At 43.5% G+C, this 27,500-nt stretch overlaps 1 protein-coding gene across 9 annotated transcripts in view; it reads left to right on the top strand.

Moving 5' to 3' along the window:
* The window catches only part of LOC106567059 (dynamin-1), an 84,020-nt gene that overhangs the window by 40,233 nt on the left and 16,287 nt on the right, over positions 1 to 27,500 (top strand). For 6 of the 9 annotated variants that reach the window (XM_082955360.1, XM_082955367.1, XM_014135924.3 and 3 more), the window contains exons 13-16: positions 121 to 172; positions 2,317 to 2,331; positions 4,647 to 4,679; positions 5,099 to 5,212. In XM_082955360.1, coding sequence (XP_082811486.1) covers positions 121 to 172; positions 2,317 to 2,331; positions 4,647 to 4,679; positions 5,099 to 5,212 — 214 coding nt within the window. The remainder of the gene's footprint in view (positions 1 to 120; positions 173 to 2,316; positions 2,332 to 4,646; positions 4,680 to 5,098; positions 5,213 to 27,500) is intronic. The other 3 variants (XM_082955366.1, XM_082955365.1, XM_082955364.1) reach the window with 2 other exon arrangements.

The raw sequence follows: 27,500 nt of genomic DNA, 5'->3' as shown, positions 1-27,500 counted from the left end.
ATCCCAGTATAGACACATTACAGTCTGGGGATCCTGACCTACAGGCTCTTACTAATGAATCCTTTGTTTAGGCGTGTGCACCTATGTAGACCATGATTGTGATGTTTTCATCCCCTGTAGTGCCCAGCAGAGGAGCAGCCAGGTGGCCCAGAAGAAGCAAACTGGCAGTAAGGTACTATAGGCACATGACGGCACCTACAGTACATAGCCTTCCATTACATTCATTAAGACTTGCCTCATGGGCTGTTCACAAAACATTGTAATACTGTTCCTAGATGCAAGGTCTACATCGAGCTGATCCCAAGACAGATTATAGTTCCAACTGAGTACAGTTTTGAGTGTTTGAACTAGTTCTCTGCTTGTTCTCTTCTGTGTTCTTTAGCCTGGTTTTCTTTAGCCTGGTTGTTCTTTAGCCTGGTTGTTCTTTAGCCTGGTTGTTCTTTAGTCTGGTTGTTCTTTAGTCTGGTTGTTCATTAGCCTGGTTGTTCTTTAGCCTGGTTGTTCTTTAGCCTGGTTGTTCTTTAGTCTGGTTGTTCTTTAGTCTGGTTGTTCTTTAGCCTGGTTGTTCTTTAGTCTGGTTGTTCTTTAGTCTGGTTGTTCTTTAGTCTGGTTGTTCTTTAGCCTGGTTGTTCTTTAGTCTGGTTGTTCTTTAGTCTGGTTGTTCTTTAGCCTGGTTGTTCTTTAGTCTGGTTGTTCTTTAGTCTGGTTGTTCTTTAGCCTGGTTGTTCTTTAGCCTGGTTGTTCTTTAGCCTGGTTGTTCTTTAGTCTGGTTGTTCTTTAGCCTGGTTGTTCATTAGCCTGGTTGTTCATTAGCCTGGTTGTTATTTAGCCAGGTTGTTCTTTAGCCTGGTTGTTCTTTAGTCTGATTGTTCTTTAGCCTGGTTGTTCTTTAGCCTGGTTGTTCATTAGCCTGGTTGTTCATTAGCCTGGTTGTTATTTAGCCAGGTTGTTATTTAGGTTGGTTGTTCATTAGCCTGGTTGTTCTTTAGTCTGGTTGTTCTTTAGCCTGGTTGTTCTTTAGCCTGGTTGTTCATTAGCCAGGTTGTTCATTAGCCTGGTTGTTATTTAGCCAGGTTGTTATTTAGGTTGGTTGTTCATTAGCCTGGTTGTTCTTTAGCCTGTTTGTTCTTTAGCCTGTTTGTTCTTTAGCCTGGTTGTTCATTAGCTTGGTTGTGCATTAGCCTGGTTGTGCATTAGCCTGGTTGTTATTTAGCCTGGTTGTTCATTAGCCTGGTTGTTCTTTAGTCTGGTTGTTCATTAGCCTGGTTGTTTATTAGCCTGGTTGTGCATTAGCCTGGTTGTTATTTAGCCTGGTTGTTATTTAGCCTGGTTGTTCATTAGCCTGGTTGTTTTTTAGCCGGGTTGTTTATTAGCCTGGTTGTTCATTGGCCTGGTTGTTATTTAGCCTGGTTGTTCTTTAGCCTGGTTGTTATTTAGCCTGGTTGTTCATTAGCCTGGTTGTTTATTAGCCTGGTTGTTTATTAGCCTGGTTGTTCATTAGCCTGGTTGTTATTTAGCCTGGTTGTTCTTTAGCCTGGTTGTTCATTAGCCTGGTTGTTTATTAGCCTGGTTGTTTATTAGCCTGGTTGTTTATTAGCCTGGTTGTTCATTGACCTGGTTGTTATTTAGCCTGGTTGTTTATTAGCCTGGTTGTTCTTTAGCCTGGTTGTTCATTACCCTGGTTGTTATTTAGCCTGGTTGTTATTTAGCCTGGTTGTTCATTAGCCTGGTTGTTTATTAGCCTGGTTGTTTATTAGCCTGGTTGTTCATTGGCCTGGTTGTTATTTAGCCTGGTTGTTATTTAGCCTGGTTGTTCATTAGCCTGGTTGTTATTTAGCCTGGTTGTTATTTAGCCTGGTTGTTATTTAGCCTGCTTGTTCATTAGCCTGGTTGTTTATTAGCCTGGTTGTTATTTAGCCTGGTTGTTCATTAGCCTGGTTGTTTATTAGCCTGGTTGTTCTTTAGCCTGGTTGTTCATTAGCCTGGTTGTTATTTAGCCTGGTTGTTATTTAGCCTGGTTGTTCATTAGCCTGGTTGTTTATTAGCCTGGTTGTTTATTAGCCTGGTTGTTCATTGGCCTGGTTGTTATTTAGCCTGGTTGTTCATTAGCCTGGTTGTTCATTAGCCTGGTTGTTTATTAGCCTGGTTGTTCATTGGCCTGGTTGTTATTTAGCCTGCTTGTTATTTTGTAGTGCTGTGTGTTAACTATCTAGTGTTCCCACTCTATTTCTGTTCTTCTCTGTTTCTTCTGAGTGATTTCTCTTTCTCTTGTGTGTCTTTTTCTTCACCTCTCCTGCTACAACTATTCCACTTTAGCAGGATGAGATTATGGTGAGTAGTGTGTGTGTGATAGCATGTGTGAGTGTGTGTTAGTGTGTGTGCTTGTGTATGTGTGTTTGTTTGTGAGTGTGTTAGTATGTGTACCTAACACACTGTGTGTGTGTGTGTGTGTGTGTGTGTGTGTGTGTGTGTGTGTGTGTGGAGAGAGCCTCTCATAACTGTAGATGGGTAGGTAGCTAGGGAGCTCTCTGGGCATTTGCTTCTTTCCTCAGCTGCCTCCCTCCTCCAGGCAGTGCTCCCATCCAACACAATAGAAACATCCTCAGCTAGCACTGCTCATCTCCTATTAGAAACCAGCATGAGTAAAAAAATAGCATGAACCATTATTTTACAATACACCCCCAGGCATAGACAGAACACAGAGGGGTTAAGACCAGATAGGCCTCCAGGTTACTTAATGCACACCGTAGTTTTATGTGCAGACTTTCCTCTCTCCCATAGAAACAGCACCATTTGGAGATGTTACATTTCACAGCCGTGGCCTCACAATCGAGCCTCATTTTCCTTGGCTGAGTGATTGCTCGTCGCCCCCCCAGCCTTAGCTTGATACCAGATAAAGAAGTCAGCCATGTGTTCTCCAATGACAACAGCTCGCAGAGAGATGGAGGCTTTAGCTTTAGAGGGAGCTGCCTGCTGGTTTCTCTATTTAAGACCAGTTATGCAAAGCCCACATCTCTCTCACACTCTTTATCTTCTCTACCCTACCCTACCCTACCCTACCCTACTCTACTCTACTCTACTCTACTCTACTCTACTCTACTCTACTCTACTCTACTCTACTCTACTCTAGTCTACCCTACTCTCCTCTCCTCTACTCTACTCTACCCTACCCCACCCTACCCTACTCCACCCTACCCTACCCCTACCCTACCCTACTCTACTCTACTCTACTCTACTCTACTCTACTCTACTCTACTCTACTCTACTCTACTCTACTCTACTCTACTCCTACTCTACTCTACTCTACCCTACCCTACCCTACTCTACTCTACTCTACTCAACCCTACCCTACCCAACCCTACTCTACTCTACTCTACTCTATCCTACTCTACTCTACTCTACTCTACTCTACTCTACTCTACTCTACTCTACCCTACTCTACTCTACTCTACTCTACTCTATCCTACTCAACCCTACCCTACCCTACCCTACCCTACCCTACTCTACTCTACTCTACTCTACTCTACTCTACTCTACTCTACTCTACTCTACTCTACTCTACTCTACTCCTACCCTACCCTACCCTACTCTACTCTACTCTACTCTACTCTACTCTGCTCTACTCTGCTCTACTCTACTCTACTCTACTCTACTCTACTCTACTCTACCCTACTCTACTCTACCCTACTCCACTCTACTCTACTCTACTCTACTCTACTCTACTCTGCTCTACCCTACTCTACTCTACTCTACCCTACTCCACTCTACTCTACTCTACTCTACTCTACTCTACTCTACTCTACTCTACTCTACTCTACTCTACCCTACCCTACTCTACTCTACTCTACTCTACTCTAGTCTACCCTACTCTCCTCTACTCTCCCCAACCCTACCCTACCCTACCTTTCCCCACCCTACCCTACACTCTCTCTCTCCCATCTGTCATCGTCTCTCTCTCTGTGTTGATAGATCCTAACTATCTAGTGAAGGAGGTGGAACGTCTCTCAGTGCAGAACAGACACATCACCTCTAGAGGCACACCCTGTCAGTTGCCATAGTGACCGCCCAGGTGGGGGGGTCAGATGGTATAGGGTTTCCTGTTTAGCCGGCTGCATTTAGTTCTGCTCTCCTCCAGCTGCTTTGACTAACAGCCTCCCCTGGTATCTTTCATTGACCTTCCTTCCTACCCACCCAGGGCATTCAACCACCCAATATGATGCAATATAATGGCTAACAATGCCTTGTTGGAAGGGCCAACTAAGCAGTTGTTTGCGCTGTCCAACAGAAAAGTTTGAAAAAACAGATCAAGTGGAAGTTTTGACATGACACATCATGACTAGGCATCTGTCATGCCCCCCCCCACCGCACCACACAACGACGCATTCTGTGGGCAACCCCGACACAAAGATGCATCAGCATATGCGCTGCATGAGTTTTGGTTTGAAAGCGGCCCTACAGCCCCATATGGCTCTTTGTCCCCCTTTGTCCCTGCCTGCCTTCCCTCGCTGTACCCCACTCTAGCCAGATAGTGTGCCAATGTGCAAATATGCCAGTGTGCTGCCTGCCTCTGTGCATTACGAATGGCCTATGCTCTGTGCTCCGTACGTGGCATAGCTGTGTAATGTTCTCTCCACATCCCCATTCAGCCGGAGAGAGGAGCGGTTAATGATCGGTTTAAGGTAAATACAGAGGCACAATATGCATTATATGTTTATGTTATGGGAGAGACACTGATATAATCACAATGATAGTTGTGTTTTATGCTAGTAGATAGGCCCATTGAGCCGGTCCCATTTGTCCCGTGTTGTGTCCCCTGCAGTGACTCACATTGTCCACTAGGGGCAGTAGTGAGAGGATACCGCACATGCCATACATATACAGACTTACTAACACAATGTCATGATGGAGGAAGTGCTGTTGTGAGGGGATTCAGAAGGCTAGCTTTGTGTTTGCCTGCCTTTCTGAATCTGTTTTTCTTTCCTCTCTCTCTCTCTCTCCTCTCTCTCTCTCTCTCTCTCTCTCTCTCCCTCTCCCTCTCTCCTCTCCTCTCCCTCTCCCTCTCCCTCTCCCTCTCCCTCTCCATCCTTCTCTCTCTCAGGTGATCAGGAAGGGTTGGCTGACCATCAACAACATTGGCATCATGAAGGGAGGAGCAAAGGAGTACTGGTTCGTCCTGACCGCTGAGTCCCTGTCCTGGTACAAGGACGATGAGGTGAGGCTATGGTTGTACATACACACTGGGTTTAAAAGCAAATATTTCATACTAGAGAGATTTTATGCAGGTACCTCATTTGCTTATTTACCAATTTTGTCACAACTTTCAGAAGGACCTCACATATACAGGTTTCTCATAAAATGACTTATTAAATACATTTTCATTGGCTGTATTGTGTTGGATGAAATGACAATTGAAGACAACTAAAATGCTAGTCTTTACTGCTCTCATTGAGCTATTGGCGCCTGCACTTGACACGTCACCCAACAGCGATGTGTCTCATTTTAACGCCAACTCTTTCATGTGTGACTATGGGTTGTTGTTTCCAAAACCAGTAATGGAATTATTTCTGTTGGATACTTTACGGATGTTTTACTTCGAGACGTGCTGCCAAGGAGATTGAACAATTATTTTCCATCGTTTCTTAACAGTGAATTGTGCTGGTGGAGTTTGATGGTTGTGTTTAAAATGCCATGTCTTGATAATAGAACCTGGTTTGAACCAGGTCAGATTGGTCAGAAGACAATCCCAGAATCCTTTGTAGCTTTATTAAGAGTTAGCCACAGTCTGGTTGTCTTCATGCCCTAGCCACAGCCGCTCTGCTGACTGACTGACATCATTGTGTGTGTGTGTGTGTGTGTGTGTGTGTGTGTGTGTGTGTGTGTGTGTGTGTGTGTGTGTGTGTGTGTGTGTGTGTGTGTGTGTGTGTGTGTGTGTGTGTGTGTGTGTGGTGTGTGTGTGTGGGCTTATATGATAATTAGGGTAACACTTTATTTGGATAGTCCATCTGTAGATGCTCTACAAACTATATATCACATTTCAACTAACTATCTACTAACCCTAACCTTAAACCTTATCCTAACCCTAAACCCTAACCTTAAACCTTATCCTAACCCTAACCTTAACCCTTACCCTAACCCTTATTCTAAACCTAACCCTAACAGTAACCTAGCAAGCATTTGCTTGTCAGCAGGTAGTTAGTTGATAGTATGATCATCTGTAAAGCATCTACAGATGGAAAATCTGGACTATCCAATTAAAGTGTGACCCTCATTTTTTCTATATATTAGAGAGTCTGTTCTTTAACACACTAAAGGTAAAGAGATGGGTGAAGGGAAGTTTGTGTGTGTGTGTGTGTGAGTGTGGTGTGTGTGTGTGTGTGTGGTGGGAGGGGGAGGGCAATTAGAGGAAGTAGAGAGGGTGGGGGTATTGTAGGGCTAGGTGTAGTAGGAGAGGAGTCTGTTCAAACTGAGACAGGGCCCCCCAGCATGTCAGACACCAAAGCTGGCACCCACATGTGCATAGCAGAGCCCTGCCCTGAGTGTGTGTTCCCAATTACACACACATGTACACACACAACACACTGTTAGGGCTGGCCTGCATGTTCCCCTTCAAGACTTAGGCCAGGGCTGCTTCTCATAAACATATTCTATTTCAAAGGGCGCTAGAGAGGATGGGGGAAAGGGGGAAGAGGGAGGGGAGGAGTGTCTCTGGGTAGCTGGTTAGGGCCACAGTAACAAGGACCATGTGGGACGGAGAGAGAGAAAGAGCGAGGGATGCTGTGGTCTTCCTTTCATCTCTTGCTGAACAAAAGTCTCTGTCTACTCCCTCCCTCTTTTCTTCCATCCCCAGAGCCCTGTCGCAAATAACCAAACCACATAGAGGGCAGGAACCCCTCTCTCTGCCTTTACCCTCCGTCCGTCCCCCCATCCCGTCGGCGTTGCCCCACGTGTATTTATTTGAAAATGGCAGTCTCTCAGAACACGGGGGCTCAAAACGAATGTAGCACCGCTGCTCCAGCTCAGAGGAGGGACTAATGTGGTTTAATGAGCAGGGAACAGAAACATTTCCATGCCTTTGTCCAAGCAAAGTGGACATGCTTTAATTTGTATACTCAGTCTCACACTAAAGCACACTCTGGGGCGTACACACACTGGCTAACGTACACACACACTCAAACCTAGTATATGTCATGTACACTATTTAGCAGAGTTGAATAGCCTTTGTCCATTCATTCATACACATGACCATCCCCACTGACACACGTACAGAGCTTTACAAAAATGTTCCCGTTTCAAATTTTACTAGCTAGCTTCTCATCATTGTGAACCCCTGCCCTGTTCTGGCAGCACAGGACACAATGCCTACTGCTGAAGCAAGACCTTGACCATATCCTCCCATCGTTTTATAAGATACCACAGCACGCACACGCACACGCACACTCACACGCACACACACACACACATATATACACACACACACACACACACACACACACACACACACACACACACACACACACACACACACACACACACACACACACACACACTCCTACGCACTCCTACACACACACACATGCACTCACACACACACACACATCATATACACACACACTCCTACGCACTCACACACACACACACACACACACACATATATATATACACGCACACGCACGTGCGCACGCACGCACACACGCGCACACACGCGCACACACACACACACACCCACACACACACACACACACACACACACACACACACACACACACACACACACACACACACACACACACACACACACACACACACACACCACACACCACACACACACACACACACACATACCACACCTCCACATCCAGACACTAATAATAACCTTCAACTACCCCCAGTTTTGGCACAGGGTAGGGTCTAGGGGGTTAGGGGATCTGGTTTGTATTACCAGACATGCCAGGGCTTTGAATCAAGCAGCCCTGGAGCCCAGAACTCCCTAAAGCCTCTCAAACCAGAGAAGAAGTGAATGAAGAGAAACCCTCAAAAGCATGAGTAAACACCAAGCCCATGACTCTCACTGGCCCCCACTGTCTGTACAGCAATTATATACACTACCGTTCAAAAGTTTGGGGTCACTTAGAAGGCCAGTATCCCGGAGTGGCCTCTTCACTGTTGACGTTGAGACTGATGTTTTGCGAGTACTATTTAATTAAACTGCCAATTGAGGACTGACAAGTGAGGCGTCTGTTTCTCAAACTAGACACTCTAATGTACTTGTCCTCTTGCTCAGTTGTGCACCAGGGCCTCCCACTCCTCTTTCTATGCTGGTTAGGGACAGTTTGCGCTGTTCTGTGAAGGGAGTTGTATACAGCGTTGTACCAGATCTTCAGTTTCTTGACAATTTCTCACATGGAATGGCTTTCATTTCTCAGAACAAGAATAGACTGACAAGTTTCAGAAGAAAGTGCTTTGTTTCTGTCCATTTTGAGCCTGTAATCGAACCCACAAATGCTGATGCTCCAGATACTCAACTAGTCTAAGAAGGCTAGTTTTATTGCTTCTTTAATCAGAACAACAGTTTTCAGCTGTGCTAACATACTTGCAAAAGGGTTTTCTAATGATTAATTAGCCTTTTAAAATTATAAACTTGGATTAGCTAACACAACGTGCCATTGGAACACAGGAGTGATGGTTGCTGATAATGGGCCTCTGTACGCCTATGTAGATATTAAAAATCTGCCATTTCCAACTGCAATAGTAATTTACAACATTAACATTAACATTGTCTACACTGTATTTCTGATCAATTTGATGTTATTTTAAAGGAAAAAAGTGCTTTTCTTTTAAAACCAAGGACATCCCCAAACTTTTGACATACACGTTGCTAACACACACACACACACACACACACACACACACACACACACACACACACACACACACACACACACATACACACATACACACACACACACACACACACACACACACACACACACACACACACACACACACATACACACACACACACACACACACACACACACACACACACACACACACACACACACACACACACATACACACACACACATACACACACACACACACACACACACACACACACACACACACACACACACACACACACACACACACACACACAGAGAACATAATGTGAGCTTTCAAGGATGCTATAATCGTCATCGAGCTGGTGTGACCCTCCACACTGGATGTCACTGCAGACCCCTGTGTGTGTGTGTGTGTGTGTGTGTGTGTGTGTGTGTGTGTGTGTGTGTGTGTGTGTGTGTGTGTGTGTGTGTGTGTGGGTGTGGGGGGGGGAGTCTTAACTGGAGATCTGAGCTGTAAATAACCTGGGGGGAAATAGGAGGCGCTCGCTCTCAACAGGACTCACGAAAACATGTGTTTGTGCGCACATCTGTCTGCTTATGGCTATGTGCCGTTTGTGTGTGTGTGTATGTGTGGTGTGTATATGTACGCCTGTGTGTGTGCGTGTGTGTGTTTGCACATGTGTATATGGTGTGTGTATGTGTGCATATTTCCATGAATGTGTGTGTGCGTATTTGTGGTTTGTATGTGTTTGTGCATCCATGAATTTGTGTGTATGTTCATGAATGTGTGTGTGTGTGTGTCTCAGGCACTGCATCTCATAAAAAGCAGTTGTGCTCTACAGCAGACTGTTAAGTGGAAACATGTTGCTGTGCGGTTTTCATTCCTCTGGTTGAATCTGAGAGTCGGGATACCGCGTGAATGAGTCAACTCTCTCTGTGCGTATGTGTGTGTGTGTGAGAGAGAGTGAAAGACAGAAGTAATCCCCCTTCTCTTTTAGGTCAGTCTAGCCAAAAACAAAATGGTCACATGACATCATACAGTATGTAATGTTGCCAGTTACAGTGTATATACTTTTACAGGAGACATAAGCCTATCGTAGGAAAAACAAACAAATGCATAGACATCATTTTGATATTTTCCTTCTTCATGTCAGTGACTTTAGATGTTGTCTTTTTGCCTGTCTTCTGCACATTGGTCGGCTTGAGGTTAGAACCACCACTTCTTTATGTAGCTCAGGCAGTGACTTAATTGTAAGCTTCAGTTTAGTGTAGAGCAACAGGAATGCTTTGGGTTAACACTCTATGGTCATTCCTCTTCCTGTGTGCTGTCTTAGTCATCCTCCTGTGGTTGGAATATTTTGGGTCTTCATACGAATATAACCACTACAGCAGAAGAAGCCATCTTGAATATATATATGTTCATTACCAACACCAGTGATTCCCATTCAACCATAGAAAATAAATCTATAAAATGGACAGTCTTATTCAATGTTCAAATCTGTTGTTTTAATTCTTGCTCATGACAATATTTACAAAACCTGACTTGGTTAGGAGTAGAGGAGTATATCTATGGCAGACGTCTTAACCCAGTAAAGACACCAAGTAAGCCCAGAATGTTCTTCAAAAAACTTTATTTCAACTTCTCAGGACATACAGTTAGTCATCAGCTCAAATGCATCACCAATAGCTAGAACCGTAATGAAACACTATAATGTCCACATGAATCTTTGACTGTTTACGAGTAAAAAGCTACATGATCAGTCTTAACTCTTATATCGGGTGCATTTCTTTCTATTTTTTTTTTTACAAACATTTGCCCTTCAGTGGAGGAACTCAACACAACAGAACACACGGAACAGTATTAAGACAGGCATTTAGTTGGGCATGGCCTGCTTCTGTGGTTGAGCCCGTGGGTCTGATATTTACAACTGTGCCAGGCTTTCCCAGAGTGGTGCCATGGTCTTTCTGGCTGCTGTTGCCCACTGGTTAGCTGTCTCTCAGTGTCCTGATTCTCGCGCTTCCCCACCCAGCCTAACCAATGTGCAGACTACTGTACAACCACTAGTTCCTGAACAGGTAGTCTGAACACTGGGCAGGCGGGGCGGGCTGCCGGTCCACGAGGGAGGGGGGTAAAGGAGCTATATATATATATATAAACACTCACACATACTGCACTGAACACACACACACTGCACAGACATGCACACACACACGTACAGACTGAACGCATGTACATATACTCACATATATCTGCACTGTATCCAAAATAGTTATTTGACCGAATCTGTGGACTCAGGAGAGAAGAGGGATTTCTGCCCAGTGGAGAAAGGAGGAGGGGTCTTGCCTGGAGGAGAGAGAGAAAGAAATACAGTAAAAGGCTGAGGTTATGGAGTGATGGGTTGTGATTGGCAGCCTGATCATTCATGCCTGTGTTCTGCAGAGAGAGAGAGAGAGAATGAGGTAGGGAGAGAGGCAGAGAGAAAGAGGCAGAGAGAAAGGGGCAGAGAGAGAGGGGCAGAGAGAGAGGGGCAGCGAGAGAGAGAGGCAGAGAGAGAGATGCAGAGAGAGAGAGGCAGAGAGAGCGAGAGAGAGAGAGATTCCAAGCCATGAGTCACAGAGGAGAGGATTTTTAATTGTGCGGTGTATCGATAGTCTCTAAAATTAGTTGTTTTTTTTACTTACACACACACACACAGTGTCTTAGCTGACCAGATTGGAGGTTGTATGCCCTCATTAATCTAAAGCGTTGAGGTAAAATTGACATTTACAATCCGTCTTTTCCACTACACATAAGAAATGAATCAGTCAGAAATGAACCGAACTAAGAACTCTGGTCTTAGATTAAAGTTGGTTTGGTGATGACGCTGCTCCTTTACCGTAGTACTACCATCTGTAGTACTACCATCTGTAGTACTACGGTCAGGAAACAGTCACCAAGCGGTCAAAACCACTAACAGACTTACCGGTAGAAACACACAGTCAGCATAGATACCCAACTTTTCATAACCATGTCCTCCCACAAACACATCAGTCTAGAGCACATCATTCGTTCACAATCACAAATCACAGAGAAGACACAGAGGATAGAAGAGATACCTAGTCCGTTTTGAGGGTTCTGGATGGGTTGGTCTATAGACTCTCGCTCTCCAGCTTCTCTTCTCCTCCTTCCTCTGTCTTTCACCTCGTGGCATCTCTTGGGAGAGAAGTCTCCTTTGCCAGTTGATGATCTTTGTTATCACAACCAAGTTGAATCCTACCACTTTTTCACCCTCCGACTCTCTGTCTCCCTCTCCCCTCTCCCTCTCTCCTCTGACAGGAGAGAACATTTTGCATTCAGGTAGCCTCCTGTTGTTTGGCCATGGCAGTCCATTGGAGCAGAGAGACGCTGGAGGTTGTAACAGGATTGTAACAGCGTTGTCACAGCGCTGTCCAGAGGCTCTTTCCTCAGTGCGAGAGGATTCCCGCTGAGGGGTAGAGCGAGGACTAGCAGCAGGCTTGACGTGGCAGACGAATGGTCACCAAAGTATCCCTGGCTAGAGGGAAGGAGAGAGAGAGGGAGATGGAGGCAAAAGAGAGAGAGAGAGAGAGAGAGAGAGAGAAAAGAGAGGAAAGAGGAGGAGCTCTTATTTTCCATTTTTCTGTTCTCTCTCCTCTGTCTGGGTCTGTGTTTTTTTCAGCTTGGGCATTTGGGGAGGTAGCAGGAAGTGGAAGGTCAGGGGTCAACAGGAAGTGAGGCGCATTCATTTGCTGCTTGTGTTGTGTAATTGTAGCGGGGAACGGGCTGGAGGGAAGGGGAGGGGGACAGGGATTGGTTGTCTAGCTGGTGAGCTTTTTGGGGAAGCATATATGTGGGAGTACCTCGGTGTCTGTGTGCATGTGTGTGCGTGCGTGCGTGTGTGTGTGTGTATGTGTAAGTGTTGGGGTGGGTATATTGGTTGTGTGTTAGCAAGTTTGTATGTTTGTTTGCAATGTTTCAGTAAATGTACTGTATGTATCAGTTGGTGTGTTTGCAGGTGTGTGTTTGTGGTCAGTGAGACTGTGTGTGTGTGTGTGTGTGTGTGTGTGTGTGTGTGTGTGTGCCTGCGTGTATTTTTTGGTATGTGTGTGTGTGTGTGTGTGTGTGTGTGTGTGTGTGTGTGTGTGTGTGTGTGTGTGTGTGTGTGTGTGTGTGTGTGTGTGGATTTTTTGGTGTGTGTGTGTGTGTATGTGTGCCTGCGTGTATTTTTTGGTGTGTGTATGTGTGTGTGTGTGTGTGTGTGTGTGTGTGTGTGTGTGTGTGTGTGTGTGTGTGTGTGTGTGTGTGTGCCTGCGTGTATTTTTTGGTGTGTGTGTGTGTGTGTGTGTGTGTGTGTGTGTGTGTGTGTGTGTATGTGTGCCTGCGTGTATTTTTTGGTGTGTGTGTGTGTGTGTGTGTGTGTGTGTGTGTGTGTGTGTTATGTGTGCCTGCGTGTATTTTGTGTGTGTGTGTGTGTGTGTGTGTGTGTGTGTGTGTGTGTGTGTGTGTGTGTGTGTGTCTGTGTGTGTGTATGTGTGCCTGCGTGTATTTTTTGGCGTGTGTATGTGTGTGTGGGGGGGTGAGGTTGGATGACTGCAGAGGCTCTGTGGCTTTGTAGCCAGGGCAGGAATGTCGGCGTTTCTTGGCGAGAAGGAAGGCTTGTAATAACTCCAGATGTGGTCTCTCTCTCTCTCTCTCTCTCTCTCTCTCTGTCTCTCTCTCTCTCTCTCTCTCTCTGCTCTGTTTTTGCTTCTAAAGCTGATTACCTCTCCCTGTCCAGCTTGAATAAAAGGTTCTTTATACTGGTCTACACCCCCCACCCGTCCCTCACCCCCCCCCCCACCCCCAACACCCCATCAGAGAGAGGTGGACTGGTGAATTGGAAAGTGCGGGGGTGCTAGGGGTTCAGTGATGGTAAATCAGAACCATAGTGTGTGTGTGTGCAGAGGGAATAGGGTCTACTGGTTAGAGACATGGCAGTAGTGGAATAGTCCAGTGTACATTGTACATGACAAAACAGAGGAATATACTCCAAGAAAAGTATTTGTCACCTCTATCATTCCTTCTCAAACTCTCCCTCTTTCATTATCTCTCTCCCTTTCTGTCTGGTGGTAGGTCTCACGCATGGTGATGCTGTGTGTGTGTGTGTGTGTGTGTGTGTGTGTGTGTGTGTGTGTGTGTGTGTGTGTGTGTGTGTGTGTGTGTGTGTGTGTGTGTGTGTGTGTGTGTGTGTGTCGCGCGCTGGAAACGGGGGTTGGTGTGTGTATATATATGAGGGTTTCTTGGCTCAGCACTGGGTGGTGGCTGTGCTTGTGTGTTTGCTTTAGCTATGGTTTCTGAGCTCCAACCTGAGGGAGAAATCAAAGACAGCCCCCTCTGGGAGCCAGGTCAGCACTACTGAGAGAGGGGAGAAGGTACGGATGGAGGGAAAAAGAGAAGGAGAAAGAGGAAACAGGGGTAAAGAATGAGCAAGTTAGAGAGATGGAGAGTGGGAAAGAAAGGGATTTTCAAGTTAGGTTTGGGATTGTAAGAAATGAATAGCAGAGGGTGGGAGGGATGGAGGTGACTTTGGCTGCACCAACATTGTTTCCACAGTTTGGACATCCAAGATGCCTCAACTTCAACTCACATCCCTTGTCTATGACGCCAGGCCAGACACACTGAGAACCAATACTGAGTCCAACTCATCCAGCCTTGTCATAAAATATCTCTGACTTTTTATGTTTATCTTGGTCTGGATCTGGATGGACATTGTTTGTGTGTGTGTGTGTGTGTGTCTATGTTAGTGTGTGTGAGTTTGTATGAGTGCGTCCCTTTGTGCATATACAGTATGTGTGCCTGCATATGTGTAAACCTGTGAGCACTATGGAGAAGCTTTATCTGAACTGCTCTGTCACATCGTTGCCAATACGACCAGACTGGAATCATATTCTATGCTTTCACTCCAGATGGATAAGGAAGAAATGCTCAAAATAAACCTCAAGATTGTAAACTTCTAGAAGAGATGAGATAATATGTCAAATAACAATTAGTCGTTTTTTGCTGTCATATGTCAAACTATTTTGGCTCCTTTCCCCTCTCCGTTTCTTTTGCCATGGGGAGGTACAGTGGCAAGAAAAAGTATGTGAACCCTTTGGAAATACCTGGATTTCTGCATAAATTGGTCATCAAATTTGATCTGATCTTCATCTAAGTCACAACAATAGACAAACATAGTGTGCTTAAACTAATAACGTACAAATGATTGTATTGAGTGCACCTGAATGTTCCACAGTGCTACTGGCAAAATATTCTGTGGACAGATGAAACTACAGTTGAGTTGTTTGGAAGGAACACACAACACTATGTGTAGAGAAAAAAATTCACAAATCCCAACTGTAAAGTATGGTGGAGGGAGCATCATGGTTTGGGGCTGCTTTGCTGCCTCAGGGCCTGGACAGCTTGCTATCATCGCTGGAAAAATGAATTCCCAAGTTTATCAAAACATTTTGCAGGAGAATGTTATGCTATCAGTCCGCCAATTGAAGCTCGACCGAAGTTGGGTGATGAAACAGGACAACAACCCAAAACACAGAAGTAAATCAACAGAATGGCTTCAACAGAAGAAAATACACCTTCTGGAGTGGCCCAGTCAGAGTCCTGACCTCAACCCGATTGAGATGCTGTGGCTTGACCTCAAGAGAGCAGTTCACACCAGACATCCCAAGAATATTGCTGTAAAGAGGAATGGTCCAAAATTCCTCCTGACCGTTGTGCAGGTCTGATCCGCAACTACAGAAAATGTTTGGTTGAGGTTATTGCTGCCAAAGGAGGGTCAACCAGTTATTAAATCCAAGGGTTCACATACTTTTTCCACGTTGAATGTGAATGTTTACATGGTGTGTTCAGTAAAGACATGAAAACGTATAATTGTTTGTGTGATATTAGTTTAAGCAGACTGTGTTTGTCTATTGTTGTGACCTAGATGAAGATCAGATCACATTTTATGACCAATTTATGCAGAAATCCAGGTATTGCCATACTTTTTCTTGCCACTGTATATAGTGATCTACACATTTTCTCACTCCCATTCCCTATTCCCACCAGAACTGACCACCTTGTTATCCCTCCACACATGCATTGCATCATCCTTGGAGGGAGTGTGTGTGTGAGCCCCAGTTAAACAAATTGTTGTTGTCAGACATACTCCAGTTTGTCCTGATATACACTTTGCTTACAGTTCAGGTTTATAGTGGAGCTTTTAGAGAGTAATATAACAGCTATGTAAATAAACCACAATATCTGATAAGGAGAATGACAATGCACTGAGTAAGCAACCAGCTCTCACAGTCTCACTTCAGAATTAGACGTTCATCCATGTTTCTCAAACGTCAAATTTCGAAGTTGTTCCAAACGTCACGTGTTTTAAACATCACGTGTTTAAGGTTAAGAACAGGCATTAACTCCAAATAGTTAAGGTAAGGGTTAAGGTTTGGTATAGGCTTAAAACAAAAATATCAGAAACAACTTTCTATCGCTTTACGCCCATCCGCCATCCCCGTCCACAGCGCCCTAGCAAAACAGAAACTTACTTGAAGGTAACAGCTCTCACTGTTGCCCCTAGTGGCCGGTTTCCACGTCATCTCCCGACATCCTCAGACATGGATGGAGTCGAATACTGACTTGTATCATGGGTGACCTGGCTGTGGGTAAGAGAGGTTTACTTAGAGCAGATGGGAGGCAAGAGAGAGGGAGCAGTAAAGAGAGTGGTGTGAATGCTAGAAAAATGTAATTGTATTTGTCACATGCGGTACATACAACAGGTGTAGACTTTACTGTGAAATATTTGCTTACACAATAAACATAATAAAAATAGTAATATAAAAGGAATTAAAATACAAAAGAATAGAGCTATGTACAGGGAGTACCAGTACCAGATCAATTAGGTATTTGATGTAGATATGTACATGAAGGCAGGGTAAAGTGACTAGGCATCAGGATAGATAATAATAAGGTATTTGAGGTAGATATGTACATGAAGGCAGGGTAAAGTGACTAGACATCAGGATAGATAATAATAAGGTATTTGAGGTAGATATGTACATGAAGGCAGGGTAAAGTGAATAGACATCAGGATAGATAATAATAAGGTATTTGAGGTAGATATGTACATGAAGGCAGGGTTAAGTGGCTAGACATCAGGATAGATAATAATAAGGTATTTGAGGTAGATATGTACATGAAGGCAGGGTAAAGTGACTAGGCATCAGGATAGATAATAATAAGGTATTTGAGGTAGATATGTACATGAAGGCAGGGTAAAGTGACTAGGCATCAGGATAGATAATAATAAGGTATTTGAGGTAGATATGCACATGAAGGCAGGGTTAAGTGGCTAGACATCAGGATAGATAATAATAAGGTATTTGAGGTAGATATGTACATGAAGGCAGGGTAAAGTGACTAGACCTCAGGATAGATAATAATAAGGTATTTGAGGTAGATATGTACATGAAGGCAGGGTAAAGTGACTAGGCATCAGGATAGATAATAATAAGGTATTTGAGGTAGATATGTACATGAAGGCAGGGTAAAGTGACTAGACATCAGGATAGATAATAATAAGGTATGAGGTAGATATGTACATGAAGGCAGGGTAAAGTGACTAGGCATCAGGATAGATAATAATAAGGTATTTGAGGTAGATATGTACATGAAGGCAGGGTAAAGTGACTAGGCATCAGGATAGATAATAATAAGGTATTTGAGGTAGATATGTACATGAAGGCAGGGTAAAGTGACTAGGCATCAGGATAGATAATAATAAGGTATTTGAGGTAGATATGTACATGAAGGCAGGGTAAAGTGACTAGACATCAGGATAGATAATAATAAGGTATTTGAGGTAGATATGTACATGAAGGCAGGGTAAAGTGACTAGTCATCAGGATAGATAATAATAAGGTATTTGAGGTAGATATGTACATGAAGGCAGGGTAAAGTGACTAGTCATCAGGATAGATAATAATAAGGTATTTGAGGTAGATATGTACATGAAGGCAGGGTAAAGTGACTAGTCATCAGGATAGATAATAATAAGGTATTTGAGGTAGATATGTACATGAAGGCAGGGTAAAGTGACTAGACATCAGGATAGTTAATAATAAGGTATTTGAGGTAGATATGTACATGAAGGCAGGGTAAAGTGACTAGGCATCAGGATAGATAATAATAAGGTATTTGAGGTAGATATGTACATGAAGGCAGGGTAAAGTGACTAGTCATCAGGATAGATAATAATAAGGTATTTGAGGTAGATATGTACATGAAGGCAGGGTAAAGTGACTAGTCATCAGGATAGATAATAATAAGGTATTTGAGGTAGATATGTACATGAAGGCAGGGTAAAGTGACTAGGCATCAGGATAGATAATAATAAGGTATTTGAGGTAGATATGTACATGAAGGCAGGGTAAAGTGACTAGTCATCAGGATAGATAATAATAAGGTATTTGAGGTAGATATGTACATGAAGGCAGGGTAAAGTGAATAGACATCAGGATATATAATAATAAGGTATTTGAGGTAGATATGTACATGAAGGCAGGGTAAAGTGACTAGGCATCAGGATAGATAATAATAAGAGTAAAATAAAGAACAGCGTAGCAGCAGCATATGATGAGTAAAAGTGTGTGTGTGTTTGTGTTGTGTCAGTATGCGTGTGTGTGTGTGTGTGTGTGTGTGTGTGTGTGTGTGTGTGTGTGTGTGTGTGTGTGTGTGTGTGTGTGTGTGTGTGTGTGTGTGTGTGTGTGTGTGTGTGTGTGTGTGTGTGTGTGTGTGTGTGTGAGTATATATGTGTATATACTGAATATAGTCTTCTGAGTGTGCATGGAGTCAGTGCAAGATTGGGTCAGTGCAGATAGTCCGTGTAACCATTTGATTAACTATTTAGCAGTCTTATGCTATTTAGCAGTCTGATGGCTTGGGGGTAGAAGCTGTCTTAAAGCCTGTTGGTCCGATAGCTGAAGCTCCGGTACTGTTTCCCGGACGGTAACAGAGTGAACAGTCTATAGCTTGGTTGGCTGGAGAGAGAGAAACCGCTGGTGCAAAGAGGGAATGAGAGAGGACCCCTGCCTGGTAGAGGAGACAGAGAGAGGGAGGAGAGAGGGAACGATGGAGTCAGGCATGTGGATAATTCTCTCTCCAGCCTCGTGCTGATGAGATTAACAAGTGGTGTCTGTTTTTCTTTCAATAAATTGTCTTATTTTGTTATCCCTCCATACTCCCCCACTCACCCCTACAGAGTTGCATATCTCTCAAAACCATACGTTCATAGAAGCATATACTGTATATGCCTTCCTCCTCTCATTCCCACTGTACTTCACAAGAGCTACAATAAGGGAAACACTTCGGGGCTAGCCTGGCACAATAGGCAACATTGTTATACAAAACAGCTACATTGGTTTTGTGTGTATGTTTGTGTGTGACTGCAGACTGGCCTCTTTGAACTTGCTGAAGTGTTAGAGATTTATGGATGGCACATACAGTACCGGTCAAAAGTTTGGACACACCTGACTTCATTGCAGGGTTTTCTTTATTTTTACTATTTTCTACATTGTAGAATAATAGTGAAGACATCAAAACTATGAAATAACATGTGGAATCATGTAGCAAGCAAAAAAGTGTTAATCAAATCAAATTATATTTTAAATTTGAGATTCTTCAAAATAGCCAACCTTTTCCTTGATGACAGCTTTGCACACTCTTGGCATTATCTCAACCAGCTTCATGAGGTAGTCACCTGGAATGCATTTCAATTAACAGGTGTGCCTTGTTAATTTGTGGAATTTCTTTCCTTCTTAATGTGTTTGAGCCAATCAGTTGTGTTGTGACAAGTAGGGTTGGTATACAGAAGATAGCCCTATTTGGTAAAAGACCAAGTCCATATTATGGCATGAACAGCTCAAATAAGCAAAGAGAAATCACAGTCCATCATTATTTTAAGACATGAAGGTCAGTCAATTTGAAAAATTTCAAGAACTTTGAAAGTTTCTTCAAGTACAGTCGCAAAAACCATCAAGCGCTCTGATGAAACTGGCTCTCATGAGGACCGCCACAGGAAAGGGGAAAGGAAGACCCAGAGTTACCTCTGCTGCAGAGGATAAGAACATTAGAGTTACCAGCCTCAGAAATTGCAGCCCAAATAAATAAATGCTTCACAGAGTTCAAGTAACAGAAACATCTCAACATCAACTGTTCAGAGGAGACTGCGTGAATCAGGCCTTCATGGTCAAATTGCTGCAAAGAAACCACTACTAAAGGACACCAATAAGAAGAAGAGACTTGTTAGGGCCAAGAAACATGAGGAATGGACATTAGACCATTTAATCTGTCCTTTGGTCTGATGAGTCCAAATTTGAGATTTTTGGTTCCAACAGAGTGTGTCTTTGTGAGACGCAGAGTAGGAGAACGGATGATCTCTGCATGTGTGGTTCCCACGGTGAAGCATGGAGGAGGAGGTGTGATGGTGTGGGGGTGCTTTGCTGGTGACACTGTCTGTGATTTATTTAGAATTCAAGGCATACTTAACCAGCATGGCTACCACAGCATTCTGTAGCGATACGCCATCCCATCTGGGTTGTGCTTAGTGGAACTATCATTTGTTTTTCAACAGGACAATGACCCAACACACCTCCAGGCTGTGTAAGGGCTATTTGACCAAGAAGGAGAGTGCTGATGGAGTGCTGCATCAGATGACCTGGCCTCCACAATCACTCAACTTCTACCCAATTAAGATGGTTTTGGATAAGTTGGACAGCAGAGTGAAGGAAAAGCAGCCAACAAGTGCTCAGCATATGTGGAAACTCCTTTAAGACTGTTGGAAAAGCATTCCAGGTGAAGCAGGTTGAGAAAATACGAAGAGTTTACAAAGCTGTCATCAAGGCAATGCGTGGCTTCTTTGAAGAATCTCACATTTAAAATATATTTTCATTTGTTTAACACTTTTTTGGTTACTTCATGATTCCATATGTGTTATTTCATAGTTTTGATGTCTTCACTATTATTCTACAATGTAGAAAATAGTAAAAATAAAGAAAAACCCTTGAATGAGTAGGTGTGTCCAAACTGTTGACTGGTACTGTACATGCACACACACTCATTAACTTAACATTGCCCTCTCATTGATGACCCTACTCAGCGGTGTGGGAATGTTCCCATGTGTTTATGTGGTCAGAAGGGGTTTGTGTGTGTGTGGGTGTGAGAGAGAGCCTCCCACCCTCCTTTGACTGCTGGTGGTCAATGTTGATTGTAGAAGGTCACTGTTTGCCCCAGGGATGTTAGAATGACCTTTGACTGAGTTAAATATAACACAAATAATTAGACATTTAGCATTACCCTCTATAGCGGGAAATATAATTTACTTGTAGACCTGCATTTAAATGCTGCTGTGCTGGATGAACCTGTAGTAGTGAGCCTTGCTTCCTTCTCTTGAAGATTTGTTTTTATTTCACACAGGAAACACTATGCAGAGCACAAAAGAGCCCTAGGTTTGCCAATGATTTGGCAAATGTTTTTCGAAGACGTTTGAGTAAAGTGCAGAATGAAGTCAGGCACCACACATTTTTACATGTTGTCTCGATAGAGCCAAATGTTACCGTTGTAAATTGTTTTCTGTGTGTGTTTTAACAGTTTGGAAGCATTGTGCGTCACTATAAATGTCATAAAGTTGTATTAAGGTTTCAAAGAGATTTAGTCATTGACTATTCTCCCTCTGGCTACTTGCCCATAATATTAAGGGAAAATATAACTAACTGAAACACTCTAGAAGGTTGTCTTGATGTTTGGAACGGGTTCTTCTTGGCGAGAGTCATGGTAAGAGGAGGAACTATATTTATCCAGTTTTTTCAGGGGTCAAATTATGAATTTAGAGGACAGGGAGCCCTATTTGTAGGGGTAAGGGTTTAGTCAGGGTTGAACATAAGGCTAGGGTTATGTCAAGATAAGGGTTATGGTTAGGGTTACAGCTGTAAGAACAATATAGTATCAGTCTAGGGTTAGGGTTATAGCTGTAAGTACAATACAGTATCAGTCTAGGGTTAGGGTTATAGCTGTAAGTACAATACAGTATCAGTCTAGGGTTAGGGTTACAGCTGTAAGAACAATATAGTATCAGTCTAGGGTTAGGGTTATAGCTGTAAGTACAATACAGTATCAGTCTAGGGTTAGGGTTACAGCTGTAAGTACAATACAGTATCAGTCTAGGGTTAGGGTTATAGCTGTAAGTACAATACAGTATCAGTCTAGGGTTAGGGTTATAGCTGTAAGTACAATACAGTATCAGTCTAGGGTTAGGGTTACAGCTGTAAGTACAATACAGTATCAGTCTAGGGTTAGGGTTACAGCTGTAAATACAATACAGTATCAGTCTAGGGTTAGGGTTATAGCTGTAAGTACAATACAGTATCAGTACAATACAGTATCAGTCTAGGGTTAGGGTTACAGCTGTAAGTACAATACAGTATCAGTCTAGGGTTAGGGTTATAGCTGTAAGTACAATACAGTATCAGTCTAGGGTTAGGGTTATATCTGTAAGTACAATACAGTATCAGTCTAGGGTTAGGGTTATAGCTGTAAATACAATACAGTATCAGTCTAGGGTTAGGGTTAGGGTTATAGCTGTAAGTACAATGCAGTATCAGTCTAGGGTTAGGGTTATAGCTGTAAGTACAATACAGTATCAGTCTAGGGTTAGGGTTATAGCTGTAAGTACAATACAGTATCAGTCTAGGGTTAGAGTTATAGCTGTAAGTACAATACAGTTTCAGTCTAGGGTTAGGGTTAAAGCTGTAAATACAATACAGTATCAGTCTAGGGTTAGGGTTACAGCTGTAAGTACAATACAGTATCAGTCTAGGGTTAGGTTTAGGGTTATATCTGTAAGTACAATACAGTATCAGTCTAGGGTTAGGGTTACAGCTGTAAATACAATACATTATCAGCCTAGGGTTAGGGTTATAGCTGTAAGTACAATACAGTATCAGTCTAGGGTTAGGGTTACCACTGTAAGTACAATACAGTATTAGTCTAGGGTTAGGGTTATAGCTGTAAGTACAATACAGTATCAGTCTAGGGTTAGGGTTACAGCTGTAAATACAATACAGTATAAGTCTAGGGTTAGGGTTAGGGTTATAGCTGTAAGTACTATACAGTATCAGTCTAGGGTTAGGGTTATAGCTGTAAGTACAATACAGTATCAGTCTAGGGTTAGGGTTATAGCTGTAAGTACAATACAGTATCAGTCTAGGGTTAGGGTTATAGCTGTAAGTACAATACAGTATCAGTCTAGGGTTAGGGTTACAGCTGTAAGTACAATACAGTATCAGTCTAGGGTTAGGGTTATAGCTGTAAGTACAATACAGTATCAGTCTGGGGTTAGGGTTATAGCTGTAAGTACAATACAGTATCAGTCTAGGGTTAGGGTTACAGCTGTAAGTACAATACAGTATCAGTCTAGGGTTAGGGTTAGGGTTACAGCTGTAAGTACAATACAGTATCAGTCTAGGGTTAGGGTTAGGGTTATAGCTGTAAGTCCAATACAGTATCAGTCTAGGGTTAGGGTTATAGCTGTAAGTACAATACAGTATCAGTCTAGGGTTAGGGTTATAGCTGTAAGTACAATACAGTATCAGTCTAGGGTTAGGGTTACAGCTGTAAGTACAATACAGTATCAGTCTACGGTTAGGGTTATAGCTGTAAGTACAATACAGTATCAGTCTAGGGTTAGGGTTAAAGCTGTAAATACAATACAGTATCAGTCTAGGGTTAGGGTTATAGCTGTAAGTACAATACAGTATCAGTCTAGGGTTAGGGTTATAGCTGTAAGTACAATACAGTATCAGTCTAGGGTTAGGGTTACAGCTGTAAGTACAATACAGTATGAGTCTACGGTTAGGGTTATAGCTGTAAGTACAATACAGTATCAGTCTAGGGTTAGGGTTAGGGTTATAGCTGTAAGTACAATACAGTATCAGTCTAGGGTTAGGGTTATAGCTGTAAGTACAATACAGTATCAGTCTAGGGTTAGGGTTACAGCTGTAAGTACAATACAGTATCAGTCTAGGGTTAGGGTTACAGCTGTAAGTACAATACAGTATCAGTCTAGGGTTAGGGTTACAGCTGTAAGTACAATACAGTATCAGTCTAGGGTTAGGGTTATAGCTGTAAGTACAATACAGTATCAGTCTAGGGTTAGGGTTATAGCTGTAAGTACAATACAGTATCAGTCTAGGGTTAGGGTTATAGCTGTACGTACAATACAGGATCAGTCTAGGGTTAGGGTTATAGCTGTAAGTACAATACAGTATCAGTCTAGGGTTAGGGTTACAGCTGTAAGTACAATACAGTATCAGTCTACGGTTAGGGTTATAGCTGTAAGTACAATACAGTATCAGTCTAGGGTTAGGGTTAGGGTTATAGCTGTAAGTACAATACAGTATCAGTCTAGGGTTAGGGTTATAGCTGTACGTCCAATACAGGATCAGTCTAGGGTTAGGGTTATAGCTGTAAGTACAATACAGTATCAGTCTAGGGTTAGGGTTACAGCTGTAAGTACAATACAGTATCAGTCTACGGTTAGGGTTATAGCTGTAAGTACAATACAGTCGTCAGGGTGGCGCTGAGCCGCCGTCTAGGGAGGGTTTCGAGCTCGTTCAGTCAGGGGGCAGCGAGTACACGTATCCGTCTAGGGTTAGTGTTATATCTGTAAGTACAATACAGTATCAGTCTAGGGTTAGAGTTACAGCTGTAAGTACAATACAGTATCCGTCTAGGGTTAGGGTTATAGCTGTAAGTACAATACAGTATCAGTCTAGGGTTAGGGTTAGGGTTAGGGTTAGGGTTTGAACTAGTTTTATTGCTCTTATCCTACTTTCTGTCCTACTCCTCTTTGGACACGTAAGGTGTAGAAGCCCGGCTCAGAGTAGCGAAGGCTCAATTGAACCACTGTCCTTTTCTCTTACCTTGTCCATCCCTCCCTTTTTCTCTTTCTCATCTATCTCTTCTATCTTCCTCCTCTCTGAATCCAGAATATTGGATGCAAGCCATTCTTTCCCCCTTTTTCTCGCTTTTTTCTTCCTCTCAATTCATTTTAAATTTAAGGGCTTTCTTGGCATGGGAAACATAAGTTTACATTGCCAAAGCAAGTGAAATAGATAATAAACAATTTACTGTAAACATTACCCTTACAAAAGTTCCAAAATAATTAAGACAATAATAAAGACATGTTATAATGATGTGTAAATAGTTAAAGTACAAAAGGGAAAATAAATAAACAGAAATATAGGTTGTATTTACAATGGTGTTTGTTCTTCACTGGTTGCACTTGTGGCAACAGGTCATACATCTTGCTGCTGTGATTGCACACTGTAGTATTTCACCCAATAGATGTGGGAGTTTATCAAAATTCCTTGCTACATCTTTAAGACTGTCACACTCTCTCCCTTCCTCTCTCTTCATATATATTGTGCTGTGTGAAGGACAGGGAGTCAGACAGGTCCCAAACCAAGTCATCTCCATGGTGACAACTCTCATCACATGTTCACTCATCACACTACAGGAAAGAGGATCATTCTTGGTTCAGAGCAAGCAGCCTCCTAGATCATAGCAACTAGGCTGTTTAAGACCAAGCATTGTAGACTTTCTTTTATTGAGAATTAAAGAAAGACATAATGGGGGGAGGGAGGGAGGGAGGGAGGGAGGGAGGGAGGGAGGGAGGGAGGGAGGGAAAAGAACGAGCGTTTTGAAAATTGTGGTTGGCCCCCGCCCAAGGCCCAGTCGTTGTGGTAATGAGGGGTTAGGAGCAACGTTATTGCTCCCAGATGCTGTGCTGGTTTTCTCCAGCCTTTGATGCAAGCCCAAGTCACCAGCACTTTTCAATCTTCCTTCACACACACACACACACACACACACACACACACACACACACACACACACACACACACACACACACACACACACACACACACACACACACACACACACACACACACACACACCCTGTTCCAACACACACACACACACACACACACACTGGTCCAACACACATACACACACTGGTCCAACACACATACAACCACTGGTCCAACACACATACAGCTGATCCAACACACACTGGTCCAACACACACTGGTCCAACACACATACACACACTGGTCCAACACACATACAGCTGATCCAACACACACTGGTCCAACACACACTGGTCCAACACACGTACACACACTGGTCCAACACACATACACACACTGGTCCAACACACATACACACACTGGTCCAACACACTACACACACTGGTCCAACACACATACACACACTGGTCCAACACACACTGGTCCAACACAACAACTGGTCCAACACACAGTACACACACTGGTCCAACACACATACACACACTGGTCCAACACACACTGGTCCAACACACTGTTCCAACACACATACACACACTGGTCCAACACACATACACACACTGGTCCAACACACACTGGTCCAACACATACTGGTCCAACACACTGGTCCAACACACACTGGTCCAACACACTGTTCCAACACACATACACACACTGGTCCAACACACATACACACACTGGTCCACCCCTGGCCACACCACACCCTGGTCCAACACACACTGGTCCAACACACCTGATCCAACACACACCCCTGGTCCAACACACATACAGCTGGTCCAACACACACTGGTCCAACACACACTGGTCCAACACACATACACACACTGGTCCAACACACACTGGTCCAACACACATACACACACTGGTCCAACACACATACACACACTGGTCCAACACACACTGGTCCAACACACATACACACACTGGTCCAACACACATACAGCTGGTCCAACACACACTGGTCCAACACACACTGGTCCAACACACATACACACACTGGTCCAACACACATACACACACTGGTCCAACACACACTGGTCCAACACACATACACACACTGGTCCAACACACATACACACACTGGTCCAACACACACTGGTCCAACACACATACACACACTGGTCCAACACACACTGGTCCAACACACATACAGCTGGTCCAACACACACTGGTCCAACACACATACAGCTGGTCCAACACACATACAGCTGGTCCAACACACACTGGTCCAACACACATACAGCTGGTCCAACACACACTGGTCCAACACACATACAGCTGGTCCAACACACACTGGTCCAACACACATACAGCTGGTCCAACACACACTGGTCCAACACACACTGGTCCAACACACATACAGCTGGTCCAACACACATACAGCTGGTCCAACACACATACAGCTGGTCCAACACACACTGGTCCAACACACATACAGCTGGTCCAACACACATACAGCTGGTCCAACACACATACAGCTGGTCCAACACACATACAGCTGGTCCAACACACACTGATCCAACACACACTGGTCCAACACACATACAGCTGGTCCAACACACACTGGTCCAACACACATACAGCTGGTCCAACACACATACAGCTGGTCCAACACACATACAGCTGGTCCAACACACATACAGCTGGTCTTTGGGAGTCGTTCTGGGTGTAAGGATGTTGGATCTGGTTCAGGAGTGTGGCTTTTCAGACATAAGGTCA

The sequence above is a fragment of the Salmo salar genome, chromosome 01, assembly GCF_965601325.2.
Source record: "Salmo salar chromosome 01, fSalSal1, whole genome shotgun sequence".
In the NCBI taxonomy this organism is placed as follows: domain Eukaryota; kingdom Metazoa; phylum Chordata; class Actinopteri; order Salmoniformes; family Salmonidae; genus Salmo; species Salmo salar.
The sequence above is the reverse complement of the archived record's forward strand: the minus strand, read 5'-3'. Positions and strand labels throughout refer to the sequence as shown.